The sequence below is a fragment of the Salmo trutta genome, chromosome 7 (assembly GCF_901001165.1).
Source record: "Salmo trutta chromosome 7, fSalTru1.1, whole genome shotgun sequence".
Taxonomy (NCBI): domain Eukaryota; kingdom Metazoa; phylum Chordata; class Actinopteri; order Salmoniformes; family Salmonidae; genus Salmo; species Salmo trutta.
This window is the reverse complement of record NC_042963.1, coordinates 38,018,417-38,031,487: the sequence shown is the minus strand read 5'-3', so window position 1 is coordinate 38,031,487 and position 13,071 is coordinate 38,018,417. Positions and strand designations below refer to the sequence as shown.

At 42.1% G+C, this 13,071-nt stretch overlaps 1 protein-coding gene across 6 annotated transcripts in view; it reads right to left on the bottom strand.

Annotated features, from left to right (window-relative positions):
• banp (BTG3 associated nuclear protein) overlaps positions 1-13,071 on the bottom strand; it is a 91,179-nt gene that overhangs the window by 61,083 nt on the left and 17,025 nt on the right. For all 6 annotated transcript variants that reach the window (XM_029758782.1, XM_029758777.1, XM_029758778.1 and 3 more), the window contains 2 exons: positions 11,253-11,492; positions 4,137-4,298 (listed from right to left, as the gene is read on the bottom strand). In XM_029758782.1, coding sequence (XP_029614642.1) covers positions 4,137-4,298; positions 11,253-11,492 — 402 coding nt within the window. The remainder of the gene's footprint in view (positions 1-4,136; positions 4,299-11,252; positions 11,493-13,071) is intronic.

Below are 13,071 nucleotides of genomic sequence, written 5' to 3'. Positions count from 1 at the left end.
GTAGAAGTTGCCCAGCTTAGTCACAGATCTAGGATCAGAAAATTGATAGACTCCCCCAGATCCATTAGTTGTAGGGAGGAGGGGGGTTTGCACACACCTGGAGGCTGAAAGAAGAGCCCCGTTCACCTCTGAAGGAACACTTGGCAACGGCCCATGGCCTGGTTTCCCAATAGCGAAGGAACTTAGGATAACGAGTGTTTTAACGATGTATCTTTCCTGCAATGGCCAAAGATGTAACGTGTTTTCCAAAACACCACGCAGATAGAAAGTTTGCTAAGTGCCTTGTTGAGGCATGTGTCGATAATGATAGGTTCGAAAGAAAGGCAGCGCTGCTCTCCGATCAGTGCATTAGAATTATTCCACAATACTGATGACGGATCAGCTCCTAGAGAGATATTATCACTTATGGCAGCAAATATTGAGGCAGCTTATTCTAATGCTTACCCAATAATATTGCACTATATCAAGATTTGGCACACCTGTTAGCTACACGTCAACAAATATATTGAGGCAACAAAATACAGACAGTAGCCAAATAAAACTAAATTGAATGGACATGAAATTGATATCAATATCATTGAAATATATAGGCTCATGTAGCCTATACTTTTGGTAGGCTATTTATCTTTTAATGCAGTATTCTTGGTTTTCATTTCTAGCATCTTTTTATCCTTCACTTGTTTGTACCAACTGCAAAGACATTGTTAACTTTGTATTTGTAGTCAACTTCGTTTTGAAGTTATCGGCAGTCAGAGAGACAGATAAACATCTTGACTCTATGTTTAGTCGAGATCTGGGGGAAATGCATCTAAACATGCACTTAACTGCTCTACGAGTGGTCTAAGGCAGTCGATGATTAACAGGCGTTCCATTGCAACTTTAGTGACAATGGTTTTGGGAAACGATGCACCTACGAAGGTTCTAACAATGAACTTAGCCTTAAGATGCTTTTGGAAAACTGAGCCCGGGCCATCTGCTGGATGATGCGGTGTGTTTACACTGTACCAAACATGTCTAAATAACACAAGGACTCTCAAGCTAGCAATCCAACACACACACACACACGAATGAGCTGTCAAACATAAACCCCCTGCCTCAGTCTAAACACCCACAACTATCAGCCCACCACAGCTTCATCTATTATCTCACTGTGTGTGTGTGTGTGTGTGTGTGTGTGTGTGTGTGTGTGTGTGTGTGTGTGTGTGTGTGTGTGTGTGTGTGTGTGTTTACACTGGTGCATGCGTGTGTGCCTGCTCGCAATGAGAAAATGTTTTTTTTTGTTGCTAGATTGATGTAGGCCTGCCTACATTGAGGAAATCACACCACACTGACAAGTGACAAAGTAGGCCTAAAGAATTTACTCAAAGTAATCATATCATGATAGACAAAACATATGTAGCACAGATATCTGCTTGGTGCAGCTCCTATCATAGACATGTATTGTGTTTACTGCCAGGGAGAGGTCTTTCTCCCATCCTACATCATAAACATGTCCCAAATGGCACCCTTTACCTTATATATAGGTAACTGCCAAAATAATGGACACGCATGAGTAAATGAGAGATAAAGTATATTGAAAGCAGGTGTTTCCACACAGATCTGGTTCCTGAGTTAATTAAGCAATTAACATCTCATCATGCTTAGGGTCATATATAAAAATGCTGGGCAGGTCATTATTTGTGGCCATTATTTGGCTACGATGACTTTGCCCCCATAGGATGACAATGCCCCCATCCACAGGGCATGACTGGTCACTGAATTGCTTGATAAGCATGAAAACGATATGCCATGGTCGTCTCAGTCACCACATCTCAACCCAATTGAACACTTATGGTAGATTCTGGAGCGGCGCCTGAGACAGCGTTTTCCACCACCATCAACACAACACCAAATCATGGATTTTCTTGTGGAACAATGGTGTCGCATCCCTCCAATAGAGTTCCAGACACTTGTAGAATCTATGCCAAGGTGCATTGAAGCTGTTCTGGACCGTGGTGGCCCAACGCACTACTGAGACACTTTATGTTGGAGTTTCCTTTATTATGTCAGTTACCTATAGTGCACTACATTTGACCAGAGAGAGCCCCATGGGCCCAGGTCAAAAGTAGTGCACCATATAGGGAATAGGTTGCCATTTGGGACACAGTCCAAGTATTGAAGTATATAAATCCTCCACAGCCCAGTCATTGGCAGTGAGGCGAGAGCCAGGTGGCTCGTGGAGACTGTCATGACGTTGCCCTCTTTAGACACTGCGAGCACCATCCCCCGACCTCTATACTTCTGACACCAGGCTCTGTAAGAGCGGTCGTAAATTCCTACGAGGAGATCCTCTCCTCATGGCCCCAGTATAGAGAGAACAAAGGAGTTCTTCCACCTCACAGAACTGGAGAACCGAACGATATTCAGGTTCTGGAGAAGGTATAAAAGATCGGTGAAGAATCCAGCTACGAAGTGGTCCGTTTGGTACAATTTTGTGAAACTCATGAGAGACAATACCGCCACATTACCATAATCATGTTTATACAATAGCCTCAGCTATGAGACTTACATCTAAATGGTTGTATAAAATGAATAAGGATGGAACTGTTTGTGAAATTGTGTAATGTGATTTTGGACTGTTTAATGACGGAAACTCCAATTCACTTTGGAGTCTTAACTAAGTCCTTGGCACGCCCCCAGGGACAGAGACAGGACCTGGCGTCATGAGACAGCCTTTTTCTGCTCTTCCAAAGAAAACCAAGTTGGGGGTTTTATATCACCAGGCCGAGCTTACCTCAATTACGAGATGGCTAAAGGTTGGAGACCAGCTTACCTCGATAACGAGAGGGCCAAGGTTTGACCATGCATTCCTTTGCTGAACTTTTAACCATACCACATGGTTAAACTCTTAGACTATCGATACCGACAGAATAAGAACATGTCTTTGATATTAATTACTAGTCTGCAGCTAGGAATTCGGCATCATTGAACGCGAAGACCGACAACCGCCGAAAACAGCTATTCTATAACGACATGAATGAATGTCACTCTGAACTACCCATTCTAACCACGACAGAGAGAGAGAGGGCGGACAGACTCTCCAACAAAAACAAACTTTTCAACAGAGATCCCGACGACACACTGAGCGTAAATATATATATTGATTGCAATTATTCCCGAATGAGTGAGCGTTCATGTGCAAAGGATTAGCATTTCAATTGTTATAATTATCAACTCTGTAGTGCCTTCTCAGTTGACCCCCCCCACCCTCCTTTTGTCTAACAAGCCGACATGCCGGTTTAGCCCACTAGGGCACATTTCTCTATCATTTCTTTGTAACAATATCTATTGTTTGTTATGCATTTCTGTGAATTAACCTAGTTAGTAAATAAATGATTTTAAGACAATTGATGTATGGATGACTCATAGTGAAGACTGGGTTCGTGCAGATAACCAACAATTTACAACATCTGGAATGAGACTGGCGTGAGGTAAATAATAATTCATTAATTCGAAGACTAATTGATCAGATATTAAAATATCTGAAAGTTATATTAGGAAAATTATAACATCGTAATCTGAATATTTTCCTTGGTGCCCCGACTTCCTAGTTAATTACAGTTACATGATTAATCAGGTTAATCGCGTAATAATATTTACAGAGAGTTATTTGATAAATATGTCTTCAGTTTTAATGATGCCAAAGACACGACAAGACTGTACTTTGTGTTAGCCCTCTCTCCCCGTTCATTAAAAAATAACTGTTTAAAAACAGGCCCAGACACCGCTTTCCAGCCCATTAGTTTAATTTCGAGTATGAGAGAACTTGCTCTGGAGTGTGTGTGTGTGTTTAGTTTATAGTGGTGTGTGTGCTCTAGTGGGGTGTGTGTGGCCTGGGAGGAGAGCAGGCTGTGATTCTACAATGTACACACAGTCCATCACAGGATATTTGGGTTTCCCTTGTTGTCCCACTCTCTCCGGTCAGGGTTGAGAGGTGATGGATCTCAGGGAGGGGAGGACAGGAGGCGTTGTTGTGTTGTGGAGATTATAACCATCTGCTACACTCTGCATTACTCACTGGATTCCTTACATACAAATAAGTGAAAAGGTGTGTGTGTGTGGGACACACACACACGCTTGCTATTTCCAGGAATTACCTGAGCTTCCCGGTGCGTTGGCGCTACGTCTGGAGAAGCTCTTGACCGCTAGACTCTGGCCACGCTGCTTGCGTCTCCACGCAGTGCGACACTTGGAGTCGATGCTCTGCTTGATACGGTACCAATCTGACTCAGTGATGCCAAACTTATAGAACAGGTGACCTGAGGACAACAATGACAGAGGGCACATGAGTTCAGGGTCATGTAATTTAACAATCTTAAGAATCATTGTAATCTTAAACTTAAGCTAAATCACCATGACAAGGTACAATAAGTCACATTCATTGCTTAGGATGGACAGCAGTTGATACCAAGTCTGTGTGTAAAGTTTGAACAGTTCAACCTTGTCCCACCATCAATGCAACTCTACCGGAGCTGTCAAATGTCAGAAGCACATTAACTCTTGATAGATGATGTACCACTTTAGGTATAAAAAATAATAATGATTTGCTAAAATATTTAATTTGACTTTTACTTCTATAGCACAGAGAAACAGAATGAGTAACACATTCATAAAATGGCAAAAAAGACAGTCCAAAAAAAAATCATAAGAAACAAGGGTCTGTTCTATATCTAGGATATTTTTAAAAGGACAACAAAGTCAAGGTATTGGAGTGGCCATCACAACGCCCTGACCTCAATCCTATAGAAAATCTGTGGGCAGAACTGAAAAGGTGTGTGTGAGTAAGAAGGCCTACAAACCTGACTCAGTTACACCAGATCTGTCAGGAGGAATGGGCCAAAATTCACCCAACTTATTGTGGGAAGCTTGTGGAAGGCTACCTGAAACGTTTGACCCAAGTTCAACAATTTAAAGGCAATGCTACCTAATACTAATTGAGTGTATGTAAAACTTCTGACCAACTGGGAATGTGATGAAAGAAATAAAAGCAGAAATAAATCACTCTACTATCATTCTGACATTTCACATTCTTAAAACAAGGTGGTGATCCTAACTGACCTAAGACATGGATTTTTTACTAGGATTAAATGTCAGGAATTGTGAAAAACTGAGTTTAAATGTATTTGGCTAAGGTGTATGTAAACTTCCGACTTCAAGTGTGTGTGTGTGTGTGTGTGTGTGTGTGTGTGTGTGAGATATATATATATATATATACACACACATACACACACACACACACACACACACACACACACACACACACACACACACACACACACACACATACATACACACAATAAATTGGGTGGATTTTGGCCCACTCCTCCTAACAGAGCTGGTGTAACTGAGTCAGATTTGTAGGCCTCCTTGCTCGCAAACGCGTTTTCAGTTCTGCCCACAAATTTTCTATAGGATTGAGGTCAGAGCTTTGTGATGGCCACTCCAATACCTTGACTTGGTTGTCCTTAAGCCATTTTGCCACAACTTTGGAAGTATGCTTGGGGTCATTGTCCATTTGGAAGACCCATCTGCGACCAAGCTTTAACTTCCTGACTGATGTCTTGAGATGTTGCTTCAATATATTCACAGAATTTTCCTTCTCCAGGATGTCATCTATTTTGCGAAGTGCACCAGTCCCTCCTGCAGCAAAGCACCCCCACAACATGATGCTGCCACCCCCGTGCTTCACGGTTGGGATGGTGTTCTTCGGCTTGCAAGCCTCCCCCTTTTTCCTCCAAACATAACGATGGTCATTATGGCCAAACAGTTCAATTTCTGTTTCATCAGAACAGAGGACATTTCTCCAAAACGTACGACCTTTGTCCCCATGTGCAGTTGCAAACTGTAGTCTGGATTTTTTATGGCGGTTTTGGAGCAGTGGCTTCTTCCTTTCTGAGAGGCCTTTCAGGTCATGTCGATATAGGACTCATTTTACAGTGGATATAGATAGTTGTGTACCCATTTCCACCAGCATCTTCACAAGGTCCTTCGCTGTTGTTCTGGGATTGATTTGCACTTTTCGCACTAAAGTACGTTCATCTCTAGGAGACAGAATGCGTCTCCTTCCTGAGCGGTATGATGGCTGCGTGGTCCCATGGTGTTTATACTTGCGTACTATTGTTTGTACAGATGAACGTGGTACCTTCAGGTATTTGGAAATTGCTCCCAAGGATGAACCAGACTTGTGGAGGTCTACAATGTTTTTCTGAGGTCTTGGCTGATTTCGTTTGATTTTCCCATGATGTCAAGCAAAGAGGCACTGAGTTTGAAGGTAGGCCTTGAAATACATCTCCAATTGACTCAAATGATGTCAATTCGCCTATCAGAAGCTTCTAAAGCCATCACATCATTTTCTGGAATTTCCAAGCTGTTTAAAGGCACACTCAATTTAGTGTATGTAAACTTCTGACCCACTGGAATTGTGATACAGTGAATTATAACTGAAATAATCTGTCTGTAAACAATTGTTGGAAAAATGACTTGTGTCATGCACAAAGTAGATGTCCTAAACAACTTGCCAAAACTATAGTTTGTTAACAAGAAATTTGAGGAGTGGTTGAAAAACGAGTTTTAATCACTCCAACCTAAGTGTACGTAAACTTCCGACTTCAACTGTATACATATACACACACACACACACACACACACACACACACACACACACACACACACACACACACACACACACAATTCAAATGCAATGTGCGCCGTTTCATGGATCTGAAGGTACAAACTCCGCCTACCCGGCAGAACCGGAGAGCAAATCAAGTGCACCTATAGGCCTACCGCTGGCCAATCAGATAGCTCAGATCAGTGTCTGCAGCTTCCACCAGCCCACAGCGAAGTTGATAGTCGTCTCTATTGTGTGAGATTTCAAAACATGACTAGAGCGAGAATATCAACGAATTCAGCAAATGGCTGCTGTATTTATGCGTGAGTTCATGTTTAAGATTTTTCAGCACTGAACACTTTATTCAACACTTACAAGCCATAAAACACCCTCTCCCTATCCACTCACTCCACAAAGTGTATCGATAGGCTTGCGTGGTTAAGTACAGTGAAATGCCTTTCTTGCGAGCTCTAAACCCAAGAATGCAGTAATCAATAATAATGTAATACTAGAAATACCAAAGAGAAAGTAACTAAGCATACTATATACATGATCAGTCAGTTCTATATTTCCACCTGCAGTGATACTGGAGTGATAGAGGTGGATATGTATAGGGGTAAGGTGACTAGGTATCAGGATATATGATAAATGGAGTTGCAGCAGTGTATATGATGATTGTATGTAAGTGGGTTGGCTGTGCGTGTGTGTAAAATCAGTATAAATATATGTGCATATTATGTATGTGTGAGCAAAAGATGAATTGAGTGTTTGTATGTTGGAGTGTCAGTGAGTGTGTAGGGCCCTGTGAGAGTGCATAGAGGGTCAAGTCAGATGTTGTGTCTTTCTAACAACGAGGAGTATTTCCCATTCTCTGGTCACATGTATAACAACATGACTTGGTGCAGCGGTTCTCATAGTTTTTTTTTAGAAACTGCAAATGACTTCAATTTATGCCTCAAGTAATACAATAAACGATCGATGACCAGTGTGATCATATACCTCACGTTTTGAAATATAATCTGCCAATTTCTGTCTGTAGCATCCGAACAGTTTGAACTACCCACTAATATGACCCCTCTGTGGAAAGGTGAGACTCTCACAAACACATACATGTCAGTTGTTTAGCTCTAGGATATAATATATAGTTACAAAATTATTTTTAAATGGTCTGACAAGAACAACATTGGCAGGGCAATTTAAGAATAGCTAATATTGAGCCTATAGCCAACTACACAAACCTCATTGCTACAGACCCATTTTTAAGAGGTTAATGTTACATAGGCTTACGTTTTTTAAGTAATGTTTTAGAAACAAATCTGAGTGGTAGATCTCGGCCTTCATTTTGACTCAGAAAATAATCTTGGCTCAGAAAAGGTTTGTGACCAATCCACTAGGGCATGAGGAAACAGGTACACAGACAAACAGGTCAAACATACACACCTGAATTACATAGACACACAAAACAAAACACCTGCATCACATAAGGCAAGTAGACGAACACACACAGCACCTGCGATCAGCAGACAGTAATACATGTGGGGTGACAGAGTCCATTTCCTGTGCACCACACACACACGGGACTACTCCCAATAAAAACTCCTTCAGCCACGTCCACCCTCCCTCCTGTCCGCTGGCTCCCTTCCGCTTGACTAGATTCCCTCCTGTCTCCACTCCGCCGTCTCCCCTCCCTCCCCTCTGCTGTCTCCCCTCCCCTTCCTCCCTTCCGCTGTCTCCCCTCCACTGGCTCCGCTGTCTGCCCTCCCTGTCCCTGTTTCCCCTCCGCTGGCTCCCCTCCCATCTGCTGTCTCCCTCCGCTGGGAACCTAAGGGCTAAAGGGTGAAGTGATTGAGCCCTGCCTATGATACATCTATGGGGATAGATTGGTCAGATGCTCAATGGCAGGGGTTGAGATGGTCAGTTGGTCAATGGAAGGGAATTTGATGGTCAGTTAGTTGGTTTTCTGTCAGTTGGTTAACCCCTAGAGTCAATGTCCACGCCCCCGTAGATATCTTATTAGCATAATATTTTTTTTTTTAAATCAGTCAGTTTAAGCAAGATAACTTTTTTTTTGCATTGGATGCGTCTCAACCCACCTCCTCCGCCGATGTCGCACTTCTGCATATGCGGTGAAAGGTGACAGAGCTAGAACGGTGTTTGTCAGACCATGAGACATCCCGAAAATGGGTCTTCTAAAAAGAATTGTCTGTAGCATCTGAACGGTTTGGCCTACAAAACTATTATGACCCCTCTATGGAAAGAAAGACTCCCACGAACACGATGGTGTTCTCAGTTTTGTTCTTAGACCCCCACAAGTGGCTTGGGACTCGTCTGATGGAAGATCCGATCTGCTAACTTCTGTACGTAGCGTTCAAACAATTTGAACTAAACACTAATATGACCCCTCTGTGGAAAGGTGAGACTCTCATGAACACGTTTAGCTCTAGGACGACCCATAGGCCTCACAAGACTCGTCTGAAGGTCCCCCCAGTTAAAAAAAATGTCTGGAAGTATATATGGAGACCGTTTAGTACTAAGAATAGGGGATTACAGTGCATTCGGAAAGTATTCAGACCCCTTGACTTTTTCCACATTTTGTTACGTTATAGCCTTATTCTAAAACTGATTTTTTTTTTATCCTCATTCTACACACAATACCCCATAATGACAAAGCAAAAACTGTTTTTTAGAAATGTTAGCAAATTTATTCAAAAGTAAATTAAAAAACTGAAATATCACATTTACATAAGTATTCAGACCCTTTACTTGGTACTTTGCACCTTTGGCAGTGATTACAGCCTTAAGTCTTCTTGGGTATGACGCTACAAACATGGCAAACCTGTATTTGGGGAGATTCTCCCATTCTTCTCTGCAGATCCTCTCAAGCTCTGTCAGGTTGGTTGGGGAGCATCGCTGCACAACTATTTTCAGGTCTCTCCAAAGATGTTTGATTGGGTTCAATCCGGGCTCTGGCTGGGTCACTCAAGGACATTCAGAGACTTGTCCCGAAGCCACTCCTGCGTTGTCTTGGTTGTATGCTTAGGGACGTTGTCCAGTTGGAAGGTGAAACTTTGCTCCAGTCTGAGGTCCTGAGCACTCTGGAGCAGGTTTTCATCAAGGATCTCTCTGCACTTTACCCTGGATCCTGTCTCCCAGTCACTCCCGCTGAAAAACATCCCCAAGGCATGATGCTGCCAACAACATGCTTCACCATAGGGATGGTGCCAGGTTTCCTCCAGACATGACGCTTGGCAATCTTGTTTCTCATGGTCTGAAAGTCCTTTAGGTGCCTTTTGGCAAACTCCAATCGGGCTGTCATATACCTTTTACTGAGGAGTGTCTTCCGTCTGGCCACTCTACCACAAAGGCCCGATTTGTGGAGTGCTGCAGAGGTGGGATAACCTTCTCCACAGAGGAACTCTGGAGCTCTGTCAGAGTGACCATCAGGTTCTTGGTCACCTCCCTGACCAAGGCCCTTCCAAGATTGCACAGTTTGGCCAGGCGGCCAGCTCCAGGAAATCTTGTTGGGTCTAAACTTCTTCAATTTAAGAATGGAGACCACTGTGTTGTTGGGGACCTTCAATGCTGCAGACATTTTTTGCGACCCTTCCCCAGATCTGTGCCTCAACACAATCATGTCTTGGAGCTCTAAGGACAATTCCTTCGACCTCATTGCTTGGTTTTTGCTCTGAAATGCACTGTCAACTGTGGGACCTTATATAGACAGGTGTGTGCCTTTCCAAATCATGTCCAATTAATTGAATTTTGGACGATCAATCGAAACAGGATGCACTTGAGCTCAACTTTGAGTCTCAAAGCAAAGGGTCTGAATACTTATGTAAATAAGGTATCTGTTTTTTTCTTTTTAACAAATTTGCAAAAACATCTAGAAACCTGTTTTCACTTTGTCATTATGGGGTATTGTGTGTAGATTGATGAGGAAAAATAGTATTTAATCAATTTTATAATAAGGCTGTTATGTAACAAAATGTGGAAAAGGGGAAGGGGTCTGAATACCTTGCAAATGCACTGCAAATACATGTAAAATAGACATATATACACACATTACCAGTCAAAAGTTTGGACACCTACTCATTCTAGGGTTTTTCTTGATTTTTACTATTTTCTACATTGTAGATAACATAAATTGCAAAAGGGTTTTCTAATGATCAATTAGCCTTTTAAAATGATGAAACTTGGATTAGCTAACACAACGTGCCATTGGAACACAGGAGTGATGGTTGCTGATAATGGGCCTCTGTACACCAATGTAGATATTCCATTAACAATCAGCCGTTTCCAGCTACAATAGTAATTTACAATGGTAACAATGTCTACACTGTATTTCTGATCAATTTGATGTTATTTTAAATGTACAAAAAATGTTGCTTTTCTTTCAAAAACAAGGACATTTCTAAGTGACCCCAAACTTCTGAATGGTAGTGTATATACATTTTTTTAAATACTTCAAGCAGTCTTAAAATTCAAAATCAAATAGCTAAATGACCCTTGGTATGACCCCCCCCCCCCGACCACCCGCCCGCTTAGTCTGTACAGGGTTAAACAGCAGTGTGAGTATTGGAGTGAAAAGGTGTGTGTGACTCACAGCGTACGCCATAGATCATGAGTGGGTCCAGCTGCTTCTTGCCGTGCTTGCCCTGGCCCGACAGGTTGGAGATGGCCTGCACCTCGCGGTGGAATAGGTAGTCTAGCAGTGTCAGTGCCATCTTCTCTGCCGTGCGGCAGTTGGTGCTGATGTGGAGCATGTCGCCCGGCGACACCGGGCAGCGCACGCGCATCTCTGCATTGTTCTCGTCGCCAAGCCACGTACCTGCTGGGAAGTCATCTATAAAGAAAGAGGGGGCATGGGTGAGAGTATAATGGTAATGATACAACCCCTAAAGCTGCTCCCAGCCTGTTTTATGTGTGGGTCTGTTTCTATACTAAAAAAAAAAAAAAATCACACACACACACACACACACACACACACACACACACACACACACACACACACACAAAAGTTTGGGGTCACTTAGAAATGTCCTTGTTTTTGAAAGCAAGCTCATTTTTGTCCACTAAAATAACATCAAAGTGATCATAAATACAGTGTGGACATTGTTAATGTTATAAATTAATATCGTAGCTGGAAACGGCAGATTTTTTATGGAATATCTACATAGGCGTACAGAGGCACATTATCAGCAACCATCACTCCTGTGTTCCAATAGCACGTTGTGTTAGCTACTCCAAGTTTAATCATTGTAAAAGGCTAATTGATCATTAGAAAACCCTTTTGCAATTATGTTAGCACAACTGAAAACTGTTGTGCTGATTTAAAGAAGCAATAAAACTGATCAATTAGCCTTTTTAAAATTACACACTTGGATTAGCTAACACAACGTGCCATTGGAACACAGAAGTGATGGTTGCTGATAATGGGCCTCTGTACGCCTTTACAGATATTCCATTAAAAATCATTCGTTTCCAGGTACAATAGTCATTTACAACGTCTACACTGTATTTCTGACAGATTTGATGTTATTTTAAAAATTGACCAAAAAAAAGGAGAAAAAAAGGAAATTTTCAGTGACCCCAAAATTTGGAATGGTATTATATACAGTTGAAGTCAGAAGTTTACATACACTTAGGTTGGAGTCATTAAAACTCGTTTTTCAACCACTCCACAAATTTCTTGCTAACAACTATAGTTTTGGCAAGTCGGTTAGGACATCTACTTTGTGCATGACACAAGTAATTTTTTCAACAATTGTTTACAGACAGATTATTTCATTTCTAATTCAATGTATCACAATTCCAGTGGGTCAGAAGTTTACATACATAAGTTGACTGTGCCTTTAAACAGCTTGGAAAATTCCAGAAAATGATGTCATGGCTTTAGAAGCTTCTGATAGCCTGATTGACATCATTTGAGTCAATTGGAGGTGCACCTGTGGATGTATTTCAAGGCCTACCTTCAAACTCAGTGCCTCTTTGCTTGACATCATGGGAAAATCAACAGAAACCAGCCAAGACCTCAGAAAAAAATGTGTAGACCTCCACAAGTCTGGTTCATCCTTGGGAGCAATTTCCAAACGCCTGATGGTACCACGTTCATCTGTACAAACAATAGTACGCAAGTATTAACACCATGGGACCACACAGCCATCATACCGCTCAGGAAGGAGACGAGTTCTGTCTCCTAGAGATGAACGTACTTTGGTGCGAAAAGTGTAAATCAATCCCAGAACAGCAGCAAAGGACCTTGTGAAGATGCTGGAGGAAACAGGTACAAAAGTATCTATATCCACAGTAAAACGAGTCTTATATTGACATAACCTGAAAGGCCGCTCAGAAAGGAAGAAGCCACTGCTCCAAAATCGGCATAAAAAGCCAGACTACAGTTGCAACTGCACATGGGGACAAAG